Consider the following 23,743-nt stretch of genomic DNA (forward strand, 5'->3'; position numbering starts at 1 on the left):
AGGAGGAGGGGCACCTGGGTGGCTCAGTCGTTAAGCGTCTGCCTTCGGCTCAGGTCATGATCCCAGGGTCCTGGGATCAAATCCCGCATTGGGCTCCCTGCTCCGCGGGAAGCCTGCTCCTCCCTCTCCCACTCCCCCTGCTTGTGTGCCCTCTCTTGCTGTGTCTCTCTCTGTCAAATAAATAAATAAAATCTTAAAGAAAAATAATAAAAAATAAATAACCCAGGAGGGGAGGAAGTAAGCAGGGGAATAAATTTGCCATGAGTTGGTAATTGTTGAAGCTGGGTGATGAGTATATGGCATTTCATTATATCATCTACTTTTATAGGTATTCATAATTTTTCATAGTAAAAATATATAGGTCTCTATAAAAAAAACAACAACCTTAAGAGCTTTTATTACCTATACCTTGCTCTGCATTTATAGCAAATTATATCCTTGACACTTGTGGGAGATGGACTCCTAGATTTTTGTAAATTCCTGACTTGACTAAGAGATAGACAACTAGATCCTTGCAAATCCTCAATATACAGTTAGGAGGACAGAATATCATTTCCTCCACTAACATAGATAGATATATAGATGATTGATAGATAGATAATAGATAGATAGATAGATAGATAGATAGATAGATAGATAGATAGATAGATAGATATGCATACACACACATGCATACTCACCCCCTATAGATTGGTCATGATTCTATAAACATGAGACCAAAAAGCATTTATAGAACTATTAATGGGGCGCCTGGGTGGCTCAGTCGTTAAGCGTCTGCCTCCGGCTCAGGTCATGATCCCAGGGTCCTGGGATGGAGCCCCGCACAGGGCTCCCTGCTCAGTGGGAAGCCTGCTTCTCCCTCTCCCACTCCCCCTGCTTGTGTTCCCTCTCTCGCTGTGTCTCTCTCTGTCAAATAAATAAATAAAATCTTAAAAAAATTTTTAAAAAAAGAACTATTAAGATGAATTCTGTGGCTAAAATAAACTATAATAAACTATGGCATTATTATGGTAACACTAATCACGGATTTGTTTATATTTGAAAAACCAGCACCCAGCTTCTTTTTTTCAGTCAGTCCCCCACTCCCCATTCCCAAGAAGCAAAGGCATTCTTTCTTTGTGAGAATGGAAAACACGGGAGACATATGGAGGGGCAGATGGTGGGCGGTGGCTACCTCCTAAACATCCCTCTAATTCAATTTTGTGCTTCAGTAAAATACAAGTTACAGGCTTTCACAACTTCAATGTGTGGACATTTCAAATGCTGAGATCAGAAATGTCAAGAGTCGACCTTATCAGTCCATCAGTAAACATGTCTTGCACAGATGCAATTGCTATTCATTCACTCATTCAGCAGCTATTTCTTGAGCACTTACTGAGGGATTCTTGCCTGGCCCAAATTCAAATTCATGGGCCTGCTGGGTCATGGTAACTCTCATTCTTTCTTCTTATTAGAATTGGACTTAGCATTAGAAAATGCACAAGTAGATTAAGGTAAGTGAGGTGCACAGGGACCATCACAGAGAGATGTCAATGATGAACATTGCACAATAAAGATGGCTTTTCATCAGAACATTCTAGCAATTCCTCTGGTACGGCTATGCCATGAACATTTCACAAGGGCAGGCTGTTACATCTGGGGAGAGAAAAAAATAACCATGGGGCCATTTTAGAATTTCTTCTGCCCTGAAGAGCACAAGGGTGCTGTATTAACAAAAATTGCAGAACATCAGGTTTGCTGTATTAATGGATTAACACTCAGGATAATTTGAATGTAACATTGTAGCTTACGGTCTGTTAGAACTCAGTGGTTAACAGGGGGCTTTCAAGTCAGGAAGACTCTACTGTCTTTAGTGGTTGTCACTAAACCTGTCGAAGCCTCAGTTTCTCCATCTGTAAGATGGAAATAATAAATACCCACCTCCAGTGCTTCTGTGAAGATTAAAAGACAACACATCTCTTGACAGCTTAGTAAGACACCCACCACACAGTAGAAGCTAGCCGAGGGTATCTGTTACTGTTATTAACAGTCAATTGTGTTTTGTGAACCGGGTGACAAACAGGTGGAAGAAATTAAAAAGATGAAAATTGGTGATCCACTTGACAGATCTACCGATCATGGGCCCCAAAATCATCAGGCCCATCTGGAAAAGCTTCTGCAATACTGTGAAGCTGGAGTTAAAGAGGGGGCCACCTTGGTGTATGGGGGAAGACAAGTGCACAGGCCAGGTAAGATCACCTCCACAGCCCGACACTGGCTTCTGAAGGTGGAATGGATGGTAACGGTTTTCACTGCAGCTCCATCTTGCCTCAAAAGTAAAGAGTAGCATTTATGTTATGATCACAGGAATTCTTTTCTGGATACTGATTGGCCACTTATACGCTGGGGTACCTTGGACATGACAATTTGTCTGAGCCTCAGTTTCCTCCTGTATAACGTGGGATGAGATGTGTGCACCCTGCTTTACAAGGCTGTGGAAATCAAATCACAAAATGGATGTGACAGGCCCTTGGTGGTCTGGTAAACAGGTGTAATGGACAACTATGTCATTCTGGTGCTGGTGACCTTGATTCCTGGAGCTGTGAGATTTAATCTTAGCTAGGGTAGCCTGGGAAGGATTTATTCCTATTGTCTAAAGCCGTACCTGTCACTGAAATACGGGGATGGCTACATGTCATGATACCCCAAAGGAGAAAAAGACAAACAACAACTTCAAAACCCCATTTTTCACTGCTCTAGGGGGATTGTGCTCTAACACCTTACTCTGAAAACTGATAATTAGAAGGGGAAACTTTAACACGTAGCTGTGTTTCTTGTATGAACTGAATTTCTGGGTAAACTGAGTAGCTGATAAAGGAGACTTTTTTTAACAGAAAAATTTCTGCTAATTAATGTAGAAAAAATGATGGAATAGAAAAATCACCACTCTGTACCCCTAATTGAATGAAATGGTTGAATTAGGCAGTTATCATCAAGGGAGGCTAAAGTGATCGGGAGAGAGGTTGATGGGGAGCTGAGAATGTGCAAGGTACCAAAGTTTCTCTGCCAAGATCGCTTGCCGGTCTCAAGGAGAAAAACAGTTTTTCGACAGAGAAGGGGAGTTCTCACCGCGTGGAACCACACTGGTCAGCCTAAGCAACAGAAAAGCAGGGACAGCTGGGTATGATGTGTCCCTCAAGGGATGCAAGGTGTAACACATGGCATATCTCTGCAGTAGTCTCGCCAAAAATGTTTAACCTGAATCCAACTGTGTCTTGAGGTCAAACTTCCCATTTACGAAAAATAAAGGGGATAGAGGAACACATTGAATGTCATCCCAAGGAAACAAAGACAAATCTAAATGCAATGTACTCTGCAGGACAATTGACTCAGTCTGTTTCACAAGTCAGCAGCATGAAAAATTAGGGGTGAAATGTTCTAGATGAAAGGACCCTTAAGAGATCTAACAAGTGAATGCAATGTGTAGAATTTATTGGAAGCCTGAACCAACGAAATCAATTGAGAAAAAAATGGAAATATAAGTCACGAAGAAGGAATTAGGACTAATTTTGTTAGATGTGATAACATACCGTGGTAGGTAAGAAAATGCCTTATTTTTTACAGATTTGTACTGAAATACGTGGAGGTGAAAGTTATAACCTCTGGAATTTGCTTTCAATTATTTCAGCAAGGGAAAAAATGAATCAAATATAGCAAAATATGAGTAGATATTTATTTTTCGATTCATGATACTACTTTCTATTCTTTGACTGTTTCAAATTTTTGTAATAAATAGCTAAAAAAACAAGAACCTAGGAATGCTAATGCCAAATAAGAAAAGGAAAGTCTGCTTGGTTTTATTGACCCAGAAGGGAAGGAAAAAAAATTATGATGTAATTAAATGAGAGAACTATTAATTAAAAATTAATTACCCTATAATTAATGATCTTTTCTGTTTTTCAAACAGGCTTTTTTATGGAACCAACTGTTTTCACAGATGTGGAAGACCACATGTATCTTGCCAAAGAGGAATCATTTGGTCCTATTATGATCATTTCTAAGTTCCAAAACGGGTATGTTCTTCAGGTACAATTTAACAGGTTTTGACTAGATAAGTGTTTTTTTCTTCTGCCATTGCGCTCTATACAGACCATAAAAATCAATGAACATGTAATGCTCAATTATATAACAATAATTGACTTCAATAATTAGAAGAGAGGGCTAACCAATGTAGATTGTTATATATTTTTGCTTCTTAGCTTAAATCAATGGCTGACAGTATGGAATTATAGCTGACTAAATTTAGTTTTTGTATAACCAACACTTGAAATGTCTCTCAAACAAGATAAATAACTAAGAATAACAAATAAGTGTTTTCACATTTACATTCCTAGGGAAGGCAGCATCTGTGAAATGTGATTTTCCCAAGAAAAGAGTGTTGCCTTTATAGGGGATTATGCCCCCGAAAGCCTAATACTCAACTTTTTATAAAATGCCCACAATCACCATATAATCAACTATCCATGATGGTTCATTATAGTGCAGGCAACTTTCCAAAGTATTTAGCATATCAGAGAGTGTCGTATGGTAACTGAGCTCATACAAGAATATTTAATACAATGGACTCTCATGGTATACTGGGCAAAATTCTTCAGAATTCTGGTTTGAATTTTCCTTCAACCAATGAGAAGGTGGAAAAAGCCAGAACACAGAGTTCAGAGGACTTCTTGGTCTTTGATAGACATATTGTAAGACATATGTGGGGACACTAAGCTATAGTGAGCAACTTTTGACACACTGATCCAAGGATGCCCTATTAACCTTCTTTTCCTCATGAAGTCCCCCCATAGGATAGTCTTTGTGTTAACCATGCAGATTTTATTTTTTAGAAGATTTTATTTATTTATTTGAGAGAGAAAGAGAACACAAGCAGGGAGGAGGGGCAGAGGAAGAGGGAGCAGACCCCCCCCACCCCCGAACAGGGAGCCTGATGCAGGGCTCGATCCCAGGACCCTGGATCACAACCTGAGCCAGAAGCAGAAGCTTAACTGACTGAGCCACCCAGGGTCCCCAAACATGCAGATTTTAGAAGCCAGGTTTGGGGGATATCAACCAAGATAAGTCACAGTTCCTGTCTTTGAGGAATTTACCAGCTAATAAGGGAGACAGACGAGGAGATGGGCAATTAACCACAGAGGGCCAAAGGCAGCCAAAGGCAGTGGGTAGAGTCTGCCCAGCATTCTGCCGCTGCACCTGATTATCTCTATGGGCTTGGGCCGGTCCGAGCCTTGGTTTTTTTATTTGTGAAATTGGGTGATTAATAGCATCTATCCTTTTGTGTCATTCTAAGGATTAAATAAGTCATGTTTGCTAACAGTGCTGTTGCCATTGCTATGCTTGTTATTCTCCTAGAAGTCGGCAAGGTGTCCTATGAAGCTGTGTCATCTCGGTAGTCCCCAATAAGTAATGGCATAAAGCCATCTTTCTACCTTAGGCTAGTCAATAAATATTTGGGTCTCTAGCATGTGCAGTGCATCCAGAAGCGTGAGAGTTTTAGCAGAGCCTCAATTCACTCTAGGTTCAGTTCCAAATTTCTTGTGCGAGCTTCAAATTGTGTATAGTCAGGATTACTCTGGAAAATCCCTTCAGAGGCCACCACGTTGAAGCCTGTGCTGTCTCTCAAAAAAAAAAAAAAAAAAAAATTCAGCACGATTAATTTTTCCTCCCGTTTGGGGACAGATCCTGTTTCTTTGCCAGAACGCCAGATGAAATACTTGGCTTGCATTCCCTGGCCATGCTGTAGAGCATTCATGCAGTTTTAAACATTAGGATGACACTCATAAAGATGAGATACTCTTACCATGACAGACACATTGGAACTGGACCCAACCGAGAGATGAACAGGGTCACGTCTCCACTTACTTGCGAGTGCAAACATACTGAGTCAAAAGGCAGGGAAATCATGATTGAAGGGATAATTTGTATTTCCTTTTATTGAATTGTATTAATTGAATTCACTCTCATGGGATGATCTAACACCATGGTATAAAGAAGAATAAGAGGTCATCCCTGCCCCTTTGGGCGCTTCCAGTGTTGTTGGGAGGCGAAACACAAATACACAAAGAGTTAAACCAAAATACTGAGTTTGGAGGAATATGTGCTCCCTGATTATGACTGACTTTTATTGAGCTTTGTACTGTGTTCCAGGCACTATTAGCTCATTTAATCCTCACGACAACAAGAAAGGTCCTTTTATTATTATTTTTTTAAAGATTTTATTTATTTATTTGAGAGAGAGAATGAGAGAGAGCCCATGAGAGGGGGGAGGGTCAGAGGGAGAAGCAGACCCCCTGCTGAGCAGGGAGCCCGATGCGGGACTCGATCCCGGGACTTCAGGATCATGACCTGAGCCGAAGGCAGTCGCTTAACCAACTAAGCCACCCAGGCGCCCAAGGGTCCTTTTATTATTACTGCTATGTTTTGCAATAAACAAAGGCATGTGGAGATGAAGCTATTTGCCCAAGGTCACCCAGGCAGCCTGGCTGCTGAGCCCTCTCACTGAACCGCTACACCCTACTGCCTTCCCCGTGACACTGGTGGGAGCTGGGAAGGCTTTAGAGCGAGGTACTGAATGAATGAGCCTGGAACTGTATGCAAAATCTGGAGAGATGGAAGGAAAGTGGGGGGGGTGCTCTGAGAATACATCTAGAAGTGGGACTCAAGGGAGGGGGGAGGAGGTGAGAAGTCATGAAGGAGAACCAGGAAGAAAATGGAAAAGATGACTTCAGATTTTAAAAGGTATTGCATGATATACATGAAAAATATAATACTGGAGCTACAATAGCTCCCTGGGAGTTTCTTTTGGTGTAAGCCTGGAATATTTCATTCATGAACATTTAAGCAAGTTTTCAGTAGTGTTTTTCTGTTTCTAGCATGCAGGGGGGAAATATTAGAACATAAAATGCAAATGATTTGCTTTACATTCAATGAAGTTTTGTCTTCCTAAAAACATCTTGTAGGGACATCGATGGAGTGTTGCAGCGAGCAAATAATACAGAGTACGGTCTGGCCTCGGGGGTTTTTACAAGAGACATAAGTAAAGCCATGTATGTGAGCGAAAAACTAGAAGCAGGAACTGTTTTTGTTAACACGTACAACAAGACGGATGTGGCAGCCCCTTTCGGGGGAGTGAAACAATCTGGCTTTGGGAAAGACTTAGGTATGCTCTGCTTTTCTCCTCCATGTTCCCTTTGTTTGCCTGTCACAGGGAAGTCTGTTTGATGTTTCCTGCAGCACTCCTGTCTTGTTTCGAAGGACATTTCCTAAACAGCAGTTGGATCTGGGTTTATATGGGTACTAACTCTGTTTTAATGTTAAACATTTTTAGCTAACGTACATACAGAAAAGTACCCAAATTGCATGCAAAAGTGTTTTTCAAAGAACAAGATTAATGTTGAAAGGAAGAAGAAACACTGGCGATATCTGTTAGCTAAAATATGCTTGTTTTTTTTTTTTACCTGACATTCAGCACACACTTGGTTTAGCTTTCGTGGGACTAAGTGAAACCAACAAAGGGAAATGGGTGGAGGGCAATACGCAGCTAGTTCCAAGAAGAAATCCTGTCTGTAAGCTGCCTGGCAGTCTTTCAGAATCAATAGTGCAATTGGCAGGGTTTTCTGCAAGTCTGGGAACTCAGATTTAGAATAGCAGAAAATCCAAAAGGTAATTAATTCTTTGTGGGTAGTGACGCTATCACATTTCAAGTAACAGCTTACTTTGAACACCATGAACCAGATCTTCTGCTAACTACTTTACCTGTAACAGCACAAGCAGCCCTCACAATAGCCCTGGGAGGGAAGTGCTATTATTATCCTTGTTTTGTAAATGGGGAAATTGGGGCTCAGAGAGGGTGGGTAACTTGCCCAAAGTTACACAGCAGGTCACTGCTTGGAAAGAGAATTCCAAGCCAGGCAGTCTGGCTGCCAAGCCCATGTTCTTACTCCCCACAGCCAGTCTGGCTTGTTTCAAAAATGGAAATATTCGTGATTTATCGGTTTATTAGTCCACTAATATTAAGTTTGGTTAATGTGGGGTATTTTTACATTTTCTCTTTCCTGGTGAGTTTTGGTAATGTATTTGCAGCAATAAAAGTAGCTCCCTTTTTAAATTCCATTGAGTTGAAGGTAAATGGTGTTTATTGTAAAACAATAGAATTTGCCTGAATGGTTTCTTTCTCTCCCAATTTTAAACTCCCTAAGCCCAGGGGTTCCCCAGCCTTAGCCACACATTGGATTAGAGTCACCTGGGAGCTTTAAAAAATACAAAGATGTTGATTTAATTGGTCTGGGGTGTGACCTGGGATCAGGAGTTTTAAAAGCTTCCCAGGGCAATTCTCCATTAAGGTTAAGAACCCTTGTTTTAGCTCAACTTCTAGGATCATATATTCATTAGTTGTCCCTGTGGTATTTGTGCCCTTTCACTGTGATAGAAATCGATGGTTTGTACAAGCTTAAAATAGAATAGAAACAGAAAGGCAAACCTACTGATCTTCTAGCCTGGATATACTCTTCTCTATACTATGTAAGTCAGGAAAACGACATTATCTTTAAAATAAGATTACACCAAAGGATCTCAAACTTTCTTTCTTCTGCTCAATTCTGCTTCATTTAATATAATCCAAAGGACATTATGTTGGTCACTTCTGTTCAGCCTCAATGGGCAAAGGATAGTGATGAAGAGCTTGTTGTCAGGCAGGGAAATAAGGGAGCAAGTTTTCTGGTGGAGACTGACCAAGTCAGCACTGTTCCTCAGAAGACCTGATCGGTGGTCTAAGCCCTTACTCCTCGAAGTGTGGTCTGTGGACCACGAGCATCCACATCATTGGGGGATGGTCACAAATGCAGAATCTCAGGGCCTTCACTGGATTTAATCAGAATCTGCAGTTTCCCAAGGTCTTCGGGTGACTCACATGAACTTTACCATTTGGGAAGCCCTGGCTTCGGCCACATTCCAGTTGATTACTGACCTATACACCTATATCTGCATCCAGAGTCTGGTGACATTGCATTCACTGGTCCATGAACTGTTTTTCTGTCCCCTAGGGGAGGAAGCTCTAAACGAGTACCTCAAAACCAAGACGGTGACGCTGGAATACTAGGGCAGGGCCATCATCGGGAACCCTCGGCAGATGACACCACTCCTGATCCCTCAACACACTTCAGAAGCCTGGGTGTGCTGAGGGAAAAGGTACCAGCCACGAGCCAAAAAACGCACACATGGACCATAAAGAGGGTCAAGACCACATGTCCAAGCATTTACACCTGTGCCTGAATATTTTCTGATACACCTTTTATACCTTAAAATGATTTGTCTTTGTTAGGGTTTGACTATGTTGTATATCCCACGTGTTTCTAAACCGCCAAGTGGCTTTTCCTCCCCACCAAGACTAATCTAACCATTGTTGTTCCTCTTGAAAAATGTCCGTATCAGCAGTTATAATACACAAGGTGCATTTGGGGGAAACTTTGTATCATATGTGCAGGTTTTAACCTCTGAACTATCCCTATGGCTGAGCAAAATTTCTATAATTTTGCTCTCAAGGAACAGTATATCTTGTAAAGAATGTGAAGCAAATTCCCTTTTTTTTCATATTTGGAAATAAGATACATCTTTGTGCCTTTTGATGTTCTACTTTTCAACCCACTGTGATGGACAACCAATCCAAAACAGTGCTTGAGTACTTACTAGGTATGGGGTACTATGTAATGTTCTGAGGAATAGACAGAATTTAATGACATCATCTCTGGCCCCACATAGCTTAAATTCTAATAAATGGCTTTTAAAAAGTTAATTCTACAGTATGATATAGAGTGTAAATAGCCTTTGGAGGCTGGTCTTGTTCTTATCATACCATCTTGCCATGTGACTTGGGGAAACTTCTCCCCAAGTTGAGCAACTTCTCCCAGCCTCGGTTTCCTTATCTGTCAAATGGGGATAGTAATGCCTTTCTCAGGAGCTTTATTCTGAGGATTCAATGCAATAATATAAGTACCTTGCATTGTGCTATGTTCATGGTACTCAAGAAAAAATTAACTTTGTTTCCCCATCACTATTTTAAAAATATATTGTGATAAACTAACTAGATGACTTAATTTCCCTACGATCCTTTTCAGGAGTCATTGATTCCTATACTCCGCTGTTCTGACACGGTGCTTGAGGCAGCGACACTGGAAAATGCCATATAATGAAAAATGGCAATGGTACTAGGAAAGGGATTGCTTTTCTTTCCGCAGCTCATTTGTTATTCATTGAACATCTCGGTTTCCACTTTTCTACCTACCGGATCTGCTGTATGACCACTGGTTGGGTGATCTTGGGCAAGTTAGTTACCTACTATCTCAGAGCCTGGGTATCTATAAAATGGGGATAAAGTCCCTATCTCATTAGGTGTGGGAAGGATTCAATGGGATGATATGCATAATGCACCTGACAAGCTGTTTGGACCATAGTCTGCACCCAAGAAATGGGAATTCGTACAATCCATGCAGGACTCACAAAATTGACTGTTGTCAGACCAAAAATAGTTGAGTAAATTATTACCATCCACATGTTACGAGAAGGTGAGTTCCTGGATTGCAGTGTTATTGGAGGACGGTCTGAGCAATGAACTTCTATTACTCCTCTTCTAAAGGAAAATTTCAGTAAGCACTCCTATCTCTGACTCTGGAGAAGCCCTTAGGGAACACCGGGTACTTTGCAGACTCAGCAGCTTATCAGAAAGGGAACCAATTAACAAACAACAACCAAATCAGAGGCAGAAAACATCCAAAAGGAAGAATACCAGGTGTAATCCCAGCATGATCAATAGAGCATATTTTGCCTGTAAGCATTAGCTCATTTAATATACAATAGCTCATTTACCATCGGAGCTGGGTACAGATGAAATTCTAAATTGGAATGAATATTCTCTGAGTCCAAATTGACGGTTCATATTTGAATTAAATGACAAAGGCCTTATGATAAAGGAACCACTTTTAAATGCGTTTGAACTGATTTCATGTGAACTAAAATATCATTTTACCAAATATTATTTAAAAAGATTTTATTGGGCGCCTGGGTGGCTCAGTTGGTTGAGCGACTGCCTTCGGCTCAGGTCATGATCCTGGAGTCCCTGGATCGAGTCCCTGGATCGAGTCCCTGGATCGAGTCCCGCATCGGGCTCCCTGCTCGGCAGGGAGTCTGCTTCTCCCTCTGACCCTCCTCCCTCTCATGCTCTCTGTCTCTCATTCTGTCTCAAATAAATAAGTAAAATCTTTAAAAAAAAAAAAGATTTTATTTATTTATTTGACAGAGAGAGAGAGAGAAAGCGCACAAGCAGGGGGAGGGGCAGAGGGAGAAGCAGGGTCCCTGCTGAGCTCGATGCGGGGCTCGATCCCAGGACCCTGGGATCATGACCTGAGCCGAAGGTAGACGCTTAACCAACTGAGGCAGCCAGGTGCCCCCAAATATTTTAATGATAGATAAAATGGCAAACAAAACCATGTCTGTTTCTTCTGGACTCATTTTACCCTCTACTACGTATCTCCGTAGCAGTATTTTTCATCTTCTTTGGGCCACACTCCTCTCTGAGAATCCGCTAAAAGCTGTGGAGCCCCTCTGTGCCATTTCTACCCGAATTCCCATACACATACCTAATTCTGCAAGTATCTTTAAGGGGTTCACAGATCTCCTAAAGCCCATGCTTGGAGATTAACAACTCCTTCTTCCATAGCAAGTTCTAAAGTTCCTACTGGCTTGAGTCTCTTATCTGACTGCTGATCAGAATCCAAGGCTCCATGGAATTCACAAAATGACCAGTGAATTTTTTTTTTTTTAAAGATTTTCTTTATTTATTTGACACAGAGAGAGACAGCGAGAGAGGGAACACAAGCAGGGGGAATGGGAGAGGGAGAAGCAGGCTTCCCTCGGAGCAGGGAGCCCGATGCGGGGCTCGATCCCAGGACCCTTAGAACATGACCTGAGCCGAAGGCAGATGCTCAATGACTGAGCCACCCAGGCGCCCCATGACCAGTGAATTTGAATTGGAACATAATGATCCACAGCCTACCAGGTGATTTAATTAACACCGGGAATAATTAGATTATCACTATTCTGGGTTCCTGGCTGGCTCAGGTGGTGGAGCATGCAACTCTTGATATTGGGGTCCTGAGTTTGAGCCCCATGTTGGGCGTAGAGATTACTTAAGATAAAAAAAAAATTTTTTTTAAAGATTATCACTATTCTTTCAGATCACAGATTATTTGGCTAAAGAATAAAGCTGTGATCTCATTGTCACCTGCATGGGGAGGTGTGGACACTCCAAATGGTTCTATGGCCCTTCTCATCCTCTTCCTCTTGCCTTTGCTAAAGCAGTCACCTTTTGCTCAAACACACTTTGTGGCTTCCTACCCCCAGCTCGGTTTGAGGGTCTCTCCTCTATGCTCTCACTTGTCGGGAACACAGTGCTTACCACTTGGTGCTGAAATTATCTGCCTTCCTGGCCAGATACGAGCACCCCTTCTCCACCCCCAGGATTGGCCTTTTTTCAGTCAATAGTAACCACAGCTATCATGTATTGAGGGCCTCCTGTGTGCTGAACACTCTAAAGTAAGAACTTTGTAAATGCTATCTTGTTTAATCTTAACAACGTCTGAGAAAAATGAGTAAGTTGAGGGGCTCTTCTAAATCTTTTTTTTTTTTTTTTAAGATTTTATTTATTTGACAGAGAGAGAGAGAGCACAAGTAGGCAGAACAGCAGGGAGAGGGAGAGGGAGAGGAAGAAGCAAGCTCTCCACTGAGCAGGGAGCCTGACGTGGGGCTCGATCCCAGAACCCTGGGATCATGACCTGAGCCGAAGGCAGCCGCTTAACCAACTGAGCCACCCAGGCGCCCCAAGGGGGGCTCTTCTTACTAGCTCCCCGACTACCGAGCCAGCCTCATCACTGATCCCGGTTATGCACAGGTCTCCCAGCCTGTCTTCCTGATTCTGCCATGTGTGGATCTGTTCAAAGTTTATGTCAGATGCTGTCACTCCTCTGGCTCAAACCTTCCAATGGCTCCCAATTCGATTAGAATAAAGTCTAGTGTACTTACTGGGGTCTACAAAGTCCTATCGATCTTGCTTCCTGGCTACCTCTGACTTCATCTCCTATGAATTTCCCTCTTGTTCTGCCTAGCCACCCCGGCTGCCTTGATGCTTCTCAAACAGACGAGCAAACTGTTACCTCAGGGCCTTTGCACTTACTGTTCCTCTTCCCAGTGGCGTGCTGGTAAATATTTACCAAATGGTTCTCTGGGGGAAATGATTCTTGGAGCAATTGCTAACTTCTGTGTACAAATGCTCTCACGAGGGCTGACTGCAAACTAGAGAGCTGCGTGCAATCAGAACACGTGCAAGTCAGTGCCAGCACACCTTTGCCTCTGCCTGCACCTCTTTCCCTATGTACCACCTCCTCGCTGGCTGCCTCACTTCCTTCATGTCTCACCTCCAATCTCATCTCAGTAGAGACGGATTTTCTAAGTCCCCGCATTCATACCTCATCTGCCCTGTCACTATTTATTCTTCTTATCCTGCATTATTTTCATAGCATTTATCACAAGCTGGCATATTTATTTATTGTCAGTCTCTCTCCATCAGAATGTAAACTTCATGGACAGGTGCTTCTTTGTTCAATGCTGCATCTGCAAAGCCTAGTACGTACAAGGAGCTCAATATTTGCTTTCGAATGAAAGCGGTTAAGTAACCTGCCCAAATCACACAGCTGTTAAGTGGCAGAAGAGGCACCCTTGGTAGAGAAGCTGGTGGTCTCAACCAAGCTGGATGGCTTGTACTGCCGATGCCTAAATCAGGGCCCGGGTGGTGAACAGAACACACCGCGCATCTGTCATTGTCTCCAAGAGCTGTCGTGCCAAGTGGCTAGAGACAGGCTGAGAAGCCAAACTGGTTCCCCCATACCTGCCCTCCAGGAAAGTAAGAGCTGTAGAGGGGAACCTGGGCTGGAGGAGATTCTCAGAAAGGAGACATGGTGGATGGGGTGATTATCATCACTGCAAATGATACCCAAGTGGATTTTTAAAATCATTCAGTAATACCTAATTATGTAAAAATACATAAAATCGGAAGGTAAGATTCAGCTATAAACTCTCCACGCGGAAATAACCACAGACATTTGAGATTGTTCCAAACTTTCCCTATGAATATATATTTTACAGAATTACTAGAATACTGTACGTAACTTTTGTTACCCGCTTTTTGCAGTTAACAATATACAAGCATCCTTCTGTGTCAATAAACATACTTCTTCATACGTTCAGTGGCTTTAACTTGTTCTCTATTGGTGCACATTTACACATATGCCAGACATAGCTGGTTTTACTCTTTTAAACTTCGCAATAAATCTTATACAGAAATCTGTGAACGAAGCTGTAAACTAGGATAAATTCCTAGAACCTATAATCTGACTAAGTTCCCCCCCAGATTCTTGCCACCACGGGGCATTATCCCTATCGCATCGTAATACCTCACATTTACTGAGCACTGTTCTAACCATGTGCTGTTTCAACTCGTTCATTTCTTGCCAAAACGCCACGAGGGAGACTGTTACCCCCATTTTGCAGGTGGGGAAACGGAGATAGGTGGCCAGGCCGAGGTCTGGTCCAGACAGCTTTGGGGTCCGTGCTGCTGGCAGAGCAACTGGGGGGCCCACAGTGGCCGGGGGCGGCCAGCTCGGTGACACCGGGCCCCACCACTTACTATTGCGGGGCCTTAGGAAAGGTACTTAGCAGCTCATCTGTGAAGTGGATATAAGCAGAATCACCTCATAAGGTGGTGGTTTTGTTTTTTTGTTTTTAGCAATTAGGACACTTACTGCGTCACAAAGTCTAGGGATTCCATCTGCAGTTATTTAATGCGGTGACTTCATGGCGCCCCCTGCTTTACTTTGCTGTCCCTCGAGGCGCAGACTCGAGAGTTGGCTCCGTTTATGGCCACTAGACAGGACTCCTGGGAATCCTATCAAGTCATAAAATATTTAACCCTTTCTTCTAAAAGAAGAAAGGAACCACCTCTTGATGTGCCTCCTTTTTAGGAATGAAAAATCCTTTCCTTTCCCAGAGTCTACTAACGAGACTTCGCTTATGCCTCGCTGGGAAAGTTTGTTTCACGTGCTCATTCCCACTCCAATCACTGGCAGGGGTTTCCCATGACTGGGGGTGCGGGGGGGGGGGCGGGGAGGGGAGTCAACCACAAAGATCCCAGCGTTCAACTTTTTGGATAAGTCTACCAATCATAATTACCCCATCTTGTTTATATTGGATCGAGAACCAATGACGTTTAAAATGAATTACTTTACTGACATAAAGAGAAAAAGAGTAGTTTAATGACCATTTATTGTACATTTCAACCAAGTGAAAGGCCCTCTGCTAGGCACTGAGGGAAATACAAGTGAAAATAAGACTCAGCCCCTCCCCTTGCCTTTCCTAGACTAGGGGATACAGGAACAATAATACAAGCTACTTTGTAAGGCAGGTGTTGTTTTTTTTTAAATAAGTACCGTATTTAATGCACAATTAAAATATTGTGGGAATGGACAGGAGATTCATTCAGAATGAAATTTTTGCTTCAAACACCATTACACCACATTTTCGGATTTATAACTGTCACAGAGCCACAAAGGATGGGACCCCCACAAGCATGGTCTTAGCAGGAATAGAATCACTGACCAAGGGGCTGCCAGGTCTCACACCCCAACACCAGGCAGGGAAAGCACGGGTCAGACTAACCAAAGCACAGTGGTGATTTACTTTCCAGCAGCCTGAAGGGCCAACTGCTGACAAACAAAACAGCTTTCTAATAATTTGCTGAGTCAAGAACACAATCTTGGTTTCATCCACAGTTTTTTGGGGTTTTTTTTTTTTGATACAGGAGGTTAAATATTTTTTTTCTGTGAATTCTTTTGCTATGGCCTATTCGTTATTAAGATACTAGTTTTTTTTTCTAATTTGTAAGAACCCTTTATATATTGACAGTCTTACGTTGCAAATATTTTTCCCAATTTGTCCCTTACCTTTAAAATTTCTTTTCATAAAACTATGCACTAGTTTTTAATATTTATGCACGAGTTTTCTGCTCTTTTCCTTTGTGATTTCAGACTCCGCCGTTCTGCTTAAAAAAAACAAAAACAAACTTTTGACTCCTGCCTCCTGAAAAAAGAAAAAAAAAACCCTTTTTCCCAATTTCACTATTAGATGTTCACCCATATTTTAGTATGAAATGCTTATAATTTTATTTCTTTATATTTCAATCTTTAATCCACAGAAAATTTATCTTAGCACATGGTATGAGGCTAAGATCTAACCTTGTTTGAAATAGCCAGTTCGGATATTGTACGCTAAATAATTCATCCATTTTACACTTACTTAAAAATGACATCCTTATCCTAAATTAAATTTTCATGTTTTTCTTTTTTCTAGTATGTCTCAAGAGTGTCCAGAGGACCTGAATTTAGTTGACTTCCTTTACTGTACAGGGAGGCTCGCTGTAGTACATGAGATAGCCATGGCAGGAGGGCCTGTTAAAATACTACACACTAGTATGTATTTCTAGACTGGCCTCTCACTGATCACTCGGCGTATTTCCACTGGGATGTGTAGTTCCTGTGAAGTTACACCTTCATATCCCCTGCCTGGAGCAGCCTACCATGGCTTGACATTTCCTGTTATACCCTCATACAGCCATTAAGTCGTTTAATAACATTATCCAGTGCCTAGTCAGTACCATCCACCATACTAAGTAGTGAGCCAGACAAATGCAACTCTTCCCCCAATGTAGCAGAAGACGTTAGCTGGGAGGAGGCGATCTTCAATTATTTACACCAATAATCCATCACAGTTATGTTTGGTGCTACTAAATATAGCACAATAACCGTTCCAGCTGAGGAGTCTCATTTCAAGATCTGTTCATTTCTTCGTACATTTAGTGAGGCACAGCCCAGAAGAGCTGGTTCCAGTTTCCAATGGGAAATACCAGGAAGAACCTTGAGAATTACCTTCAGTGTATTTGTAAAGATGTCTTGAGCTAATGTGAGGAGTGGGAAAAAAGAGTTAAAAAGAGAGCCCTAAAACATTAAGGGACAAATTCCATCAGCTCAACCCACTTGGAGATGATTTTTTAAATTCTCAGGCCTATATCCTGAGCAAAGCCAGTCCCTTGGCAGATGAGATCTGAAACAAATTTGATAAGGTCAAGAATGAGGCAAAAAGGCAACTCGAGCATAGGATCATTTTGACCTTTGAAAGGGAAAACCAGTGGTTACACTCTTCTTGTACCACACCCTATTTTTTCTGTGATGTCCCTTATTTCCTACATTTGATAGGTTTCAAACTGTGGGCAACAGTGTAGAATAGTTTTAATAGCTGAAACAAAAACATCTGCCTTCTGGAAAAAAAAAGGAAAAACAAAAACAAAAAAACCATGAATTTTCCAACCAGTAAATTCTATATGCAGAGTGGCTGCAGAGTCCCCAGCAGTGATGAAACCAGAGAGCGCCAGATTTCCAGCTCACGCTGGAAAGGACTTTTTTTTTTTTTTTTTTTTTTTTAAATGAAACTAGCTATGCCTGAGGACAGCTGAATATAGGTAATTCTTCTCTTTTTTTTTTTTTTTAAAGATTTTATTTATTTATTTGACAGAGAGAGACACAGCGAGAGAGGGAACATAAGCAGGGGGAGCACCACAGATACCTGAAATGCAAAACCACCAGCAAGCCATATTCGTTTTCTGCAGAACTAGCAGGCATGTATCACCTGTTGCTGAGATCATTTATTTTACTATTTCTTTTTTTTACTGGCAGGACTGTCCAAAACCTCGATCTTGCCTTTTCCACCTTCTGAATGAGGAAGCTTAATGTTATCTATGGTGACTTCAGAAGACGTGCCGTCTTCTTCTCCCTCAGATTCTGAGCTGTCCTCTGAGCTGTCTTGCAAACTCTCTTCTGAACTGTCCTCTTCTTTTGAATCGGATTGATTCATCTCAAACAAGGCCACATCCTGCCAAAAGCACCACGTGAGAAATTTATTTCAGGGCAGTTCCCTAGAAAGTTGTAATAACAACCTCGGGAAGGACCAACATTAAGCACAAATATTGAAGAACATAGGACAAGAAATGTTTTTAATACAATATGGTACTTTTTTTCTTTCAGTTGCCATAGTCCACCATGATGATTTACAGGTACTACACGTTTAAAAAGTTCCCCACAACCCGATTCTATATATCCTGAACACGTTCAACAACATGCATCCAACAAATATCAACATATACTAACATGAGCCAGGCACCACGCTAGGTCCTAGAGACTCCACAAGAACAGCAACAAAAATCTTTGCCTTTCTGGAGAGGGATTGGCAAATTACAGCTTGCAGGCCAAACCCAGTCCGCTACCTGTTTTTGTTTAGCTCGTGAGCTAAGAATGTTGTTTTTTTTTTTTTTTTTAATTTTTAAGTGGTAGAAGAAAAAAAATCAAATAGTATTTCATGAAACATAAGAATTATATGATATTCAAATTTCAATGTCCATAAATAAGTTGATAAAACCTGCCTATTCATACATATCATCTACAGCTGCTGTCAGACTAAAACAGCAGAAATGAGCAGTCACCACAGAGACGGTATGGTCCGCAAACCTGAAGTCCTTACTAGCTGGCCCCATACACAAAATAGTTGCTGACCTCGTTCTAGTTGGGAAAGAAAGACAATGAACAACTACATATAAAGCATAGCGTAGGGCAGTGAAAAGGAAGAAAAGTAAAGCAGGAGAGGATAAGCTTCTAATAGGGCCATCAGGGAAGGCCTCTTGTTGCGGTGCAACCGATGAGAGATGGAAGGAGTGAAGATGCAGAAATCTTGGAAGAGCCTCGTACAAAGAGGGGAAAAACCTGAAGGAGACTGAATGGGAGTGCAGGAAAGAAGGGGTGCGGTGGCAGGTAAGTCAGATGGAGCTGGAGGCAGGATCACACGGGCCCTCGAAGGACTCTGAATTCATCAGAACTGTGAGGGGAACGTGGGCCACACCTAGTGTGAAGAACAGATGCTAGGAAAGAAAAGGCAGAAGCAGGGGAACCTGTGGAGAAATCACTGCAAGAGTCCACAGGAGAGACCACGATGACGTGGACCAAGGCTGGCAGCCTTGGGACATCGTGCAGAGTCGCTGGATCTGGGACATACCCTGGAGGTAGAGCTGACCAGAGCTGCCGATGAATGAGATACTACTACCAACAATGTCAGCTCTGTCCAGACCCTAGTGTTATAAAGGGAACTCCGGTATAGAAAGAAGGAAGATCTGAGGCCGGCTGGAGATCTCCCATGTGGCTTAGGTTATCGGTCTGTTAAATGCATCATTTATTTTTACGTTTTCAGTGAGTCAGGTTATGATTACTTCTTTCAGGCCTTCTTTTAGGAAAACACAATCCACTTGGGACACATAGTAAATTAATGCTTCAAGATAACAAATGTAATATTTGACTTGAAAAAGCCCTTCCTCTTCTCTATTTCTAAATTCCTAAACTCCACTCAGGGAAGCCTACTGATCTGTAAGATCCCTAATTATAAAATGAACAAGTTCCCATGCAATATTAGAAACATGAGCTGACTCTGCAAGAAGGAAAATATCACTTGAATTAAAACGGAAAAGTCCTCTCCCTTATAGATGATGAGGCGTACTGGTAATTTTAATTTATGAAATGAAAACAAAGCATCATTACCATTTGTATAACTTTTCCAAGAGCCCCATCAATATCTTCAATATTGAAACGACCAGGTGGTGCGGCTGCCATTTCTTTTCTTAGCTTTTCATTTGCCTGAGCCATCTGTGGGAGAAAGGTCTGTACTTGGTCTAATACTAAGGAGAGAAAATATAGTTTATCAATATTTATGTTAGTCTTTGGCCAAACTTCAACTTTTAAAATCCAGAATTTACTGTAAAACACTTTTGAATTCAATAGTCACAATAGTAACAAAAGTTATAATAAAAAAATCTTTCAAATTTCTTCCACTTTAAAAAACCCCCATCCTCTTCTGAATCTTTAAAGCAGGACTACACAAGTTAGTGAATATTTCCTTGTTTATTTGTGTGTGGTGTTTTTTTAAAGATTTTATTTATTTATTTGACAGAGAGAGACACAGCGAGAGAGGGAACACAAGCAGGGGGAGTGGGAGAGGGAGAAGCAGGCTTCCCACTGAGCAGGGAGCCCGATGCAGGGCTGAATCCCAGGACCCTGAGATCATGACCTAAGCTGAAGGCAGACACTTAACGACTGAGCCACCCAGGCGCTCCGATTTGTGTTTTCATATATCCCCAGAATTGTACATCCCTAGATGGCTGGCATTCAACCAATAGTAACTAATTAAGGAGAAAGTATGACTTAATAGTTAGATGCCTCAGGCTCTGAGGCTTTGGGGTCAGGCTGACAAGGTTATTAACAGAACCCCAGTTCCACCTCTTACTCCCTGAATTACCTTGGGCAAGTTAACTAAGTAGTGGTTGTTTTTACCTGCCCATTATCTGTTCCCCTTTCTTCTGGTAACATAACCTTGACTTTCCTTTTAAGCTCTGTCACTCTTAGTCATTCTTGTGCCTTGCCCTTCTCATGCCTATATGTTCCATAACCTTGGTCAACATGATTTGGTTCAGTGGCTTATTCAGTGATACTGTGATCCAGTCAGGCCAATAAGAGATCACCCTGGGACTCTGGCTGGAACTGTGAGAAAGAGATCCCTTCCTTCTGAGTGAGTAAATGACCGGGTGAGCTGCTGATAAACTGGCCAACTTGCCACAGGTAAGGAAGAGCCTGCTCTAGATTTAGCCAACACCTAGGAAAGCAGAGCTGAGAGATATGGGGCAGTAGACCCCTAGGACACCAAGCACCTGGATGCAGATGTACCCGAAGTCACTGGGTTCCCCCCCTCCCAATAAAATTGGCCAACGTAATTTATTTTTTGGCTTAAGGCAACTGGAGCTGGAATTTAGTCATTTGCAACCACGGGTGTCCTAAATAATAAATTTAATTGAACCATTCAAAACCTCAATTTACTCATCTGTAAAAACAGGAGGGATAACTCTACTATGCTAAGTACAGGGGAATCAATAAACAAGGTATGTCTCATTTCTTGAGCTCTCAAAAAAGGCCCAGCACATAACTGTGCACAAAACGAGTTCTCAAGACTTGTGAAGTCACTGCTACAGCTACACAGTACATGACTGAACTGTCCAGAGTAGAGAAGAAGAAAAGAGAAAGGTGGTAAAGGTCAAGAAATGGCCTTTGATTGTAAAACAGGACTGCTGGAAGGATGCACTGAGGTCCTAGAATACGAAGCCCCGCACAATGGCTATCACAATGGGGAAAGAAATGGAAGATATAAAAAAGACTCAGATGGAAGTCCACAGATGGAAAACACTGTCAGCAGCTCCTAAGACACCAAAACCCCCGAGCAGTCCCGGGGTGGGGGGACAATGAACAGCTCTGGCTGGACTGGGATTCACTGCGGATCTCTACTGCTTAATTGGGCAAAATTTAACATCAGAGAAGGTTCTTGAGAGAAAAGGGGAGTGGAGAGAGAGAGAGAAAGATACTTACAGGGACTCCTCTCTATCCTCACTGTTTGAAGAGTGGAATTTTTTCTGCAGTTCGGCTTGGGCTTGATGAGTAACCTGTCCCATATACCTGAAAGCACACACACACTTAATTTACTACAGCATAAAGAGATGGGGGCCCGTCAGCAAACTTTCCAGGACCGCTCTCAAGTCTTGAACATTCCACATTCCCCAAGACATTTTTAGAAAAGGAGGCTCCCCAAGTTCCATGGCAACATTTTACTTCTTTACGCCCAGCCGCCTCCCCTTCTTTAGGCCTGCCTCATACATCTGTATGTGTCACCGATGCTGAGGAGTAAGCGCAAACGAACCTGCACCCTTGGATCAGAAATCCATTAGTGACAAATGAGTTTCTGCAACGAAGGGACAGAGGAAGCAGCAAAGAGTACAATGATGGTTAAGTGAAGCCAGAAATGGTTACTAGCTGCATTATACTGGTCAAATTACTTAACCTCTTGGAACACTTGTTTGTTTATCTTTAAAGCACACCTGCCTTGTTAGTGGACCTTCATTAAAGATGTCCAACCTGGACAAATGAGCCCTTTGGAGAACTTTTGTCTGTCCCCCCTGGAACCCCCCAACCCCATGCACCTTTGCAGCCCCATCACTCACTACTCCTCAAATCAACAAACGCTTCGGCCCATCAGAGCTCAGAGGACAGGACTTGTCTTTCAAAACTCAAGGCTTTGATCACCCTGTTCCCAACGCCTGGAAAACCTCTTCACTCAAATACAAAAACCCTATTCACCCCCCCAAAGCAGATCTCAACCAATATTCTTTGATTACTACTTTAGGTCTAGCAAATGGATTAGCATAGAGAATCCAATCAGACTGATTGTGTTCGAATCCCAGTTTTGTCACTTTTCAGCCAGATGATCCCCAGTAAGTTACTTATCTATGATACACTGTGACTCAGTTTCCGCACCTATAAAATAGAGAGAACCTTATGCGCAGGGTTTTTGTGAGGATTAAATGAGTTAATTAAATCCTGGGTCACAGTAAGCACTACATAAGCTTTGGCTATTATTATAACTCTTCGGGATGCTCTGGGTTCTCACAGAACGTCTTCAAGCTAAGATTCACCGAGAATATGCCCAAGGACTTAGGCGCATTCTCCTTCTTCTCAAAAAAAATAGAAATAAAAATAAAAATCAACAGGTACTACTACCTCCATTTTCCAAACGTGAAAACTGGAGCTTTGAGAATGTAAACAAGTCTCCTGTAGTTCCACAACTGATCAGTCGTGGAGTTGGGATTCAAACCCATGCTTTTTAACTCCCTACTATGGTGTCTGAAATCCTGTGTGGATTTCCTAGACCCAAGCGTCCCTCTGCAAGAGAGAGGCAAGGCACTAACGGGTGGTTTTGTGAGCATGGGGGGGGGTTAATCCATAACAGTGACCTGCTCCCCCCACCAGCCCGCTGCGGGGACGCGGAGAGCCCACCTAAAGCCCTCCCCAGGCCCCGCCCTCAGGGGAGGTGTCCTGCTAATGCACTCCGCGGAGTGGGCGCCCACTATCGCGCGGAATGCAACCATCCCGGGGCCCCCGAGCCCCACCCCCGCCGCGGCGGTCTCGCAGAAGTCCCGCGGTCACCGCTGGGCGTCCCGTCGCGGGCGCGGGACCTGGACAGCGAGCCACCGGCCGGCCGCTGTCCCGGCCACACGCCCCCTGCCGCACGTGCACACCCCACGCCGCCGCCCCCCGCCCGTCACCTCCGCGGCCGCCGCTCCCGGCTGTCAGCAGCTCCTTGGACACCGAGACCGCCGAAGAGTCCCGGGGGGACGACGAACAGCTCGCGCGGGACGGAGGCTCGCCGCGGCCCTCCATGCCGCTTGTTAGGCTGGAGAGCCAGCCCACCCAGGCCCGGATGCCGGAAAGAGGTTCGGCCAGGGGGCGTGGCCACGGCCGCGATTGGACGAAACTGGGCGGTGGGCGGGGCGCGGGCGGCCGCGGCCACGGCGACACCTGGCGGATCCCTGAGGCCATTCCTGTGGTGGGAAAAGGAAGGTTGGGACTCTTGAGGTCCCCTGGCGGGATCAAAGAGCTGGCAAAACTCAATTTTAGCCAAACAGTCCGGACAA

The 23,743-nt window shown here is 43.0% G+C and overlaps 2 protein-coding genes across 2 annotated transcripts in view; one reads left to right on the plus strand and one right to left on the minus strand.

The window, feature by feature from the left end:
• ALDH1L2 (aldehyde dehydrogenase 1 family member L2) overlaps positions 1–14,330 on the plus strand; it is a 68,141-nt gene extending 53,811 nt beyond the window's left edge. Inside the window, exons 20-23 of the mRNA XM_045872693.3 lie at positions 2,063–2,228; positions 3,947–4,052; positions 6,999–7,198; positions 9,081–14,330. Of these exons, the coding sequence (XP_045728649.1) occupies positions 2,063–2,228; positions 3,947–4,052; positions 6,999–7,198; positions 9,081–9,136 (528 nt within the window). The 3' untranslated portion in view covers positions 9,137–14,330. The remainder of the gene's footprint in view (positions 1–2,062; positions 2,229–3,946; positions 4,053–6,998; positions 7,199–9,080) is intronic.
• Positions 14,331–17,665: 3,335 nt separating this feature from the next.
• NOPCHAP1 (NOP protein chaperone 1) lies at positions 17,666–23,538 on the minus strand. The gene is made up of 4 exons (XM_045872694.3): positions 23,375–23,538; positions 21,645–21,731; positions 19,773–19,909; positions 17,666–18,063 (listed from the first exon to the last, which is right to left on the minus strand). Exons 1-4 carry the CDS (start codon positions 23,487–23,489, stop codon positions 17,845–17,847), a joined length of 558 nt encoding a protein of 185 aa, XP_045728650.1. The 5' UTR covers positions 23,490–23,538; the 3' UTR covers positions 17,666–17,844.
• Positions 23,539–23,743: the final 205 nt, after the last annotated feature.

Source organism: Mirounga angustirostris, unplaced genomic scaffold (genome assembly GCF_029215605.1).
Source record: "Mirounga angustirostris isolate CCGP_5_RB_7025 unplaced genomic scaffold, mMirAng1.0.hap1 SCAF_5, whole genome shotgun sequence".
NCBI classification, from domain to species: Eukaryota; Metazoa; Chordata; class Mammalia; order Carnivora; family Phocidae; genus Mirounga; species Mirounga angustirostris.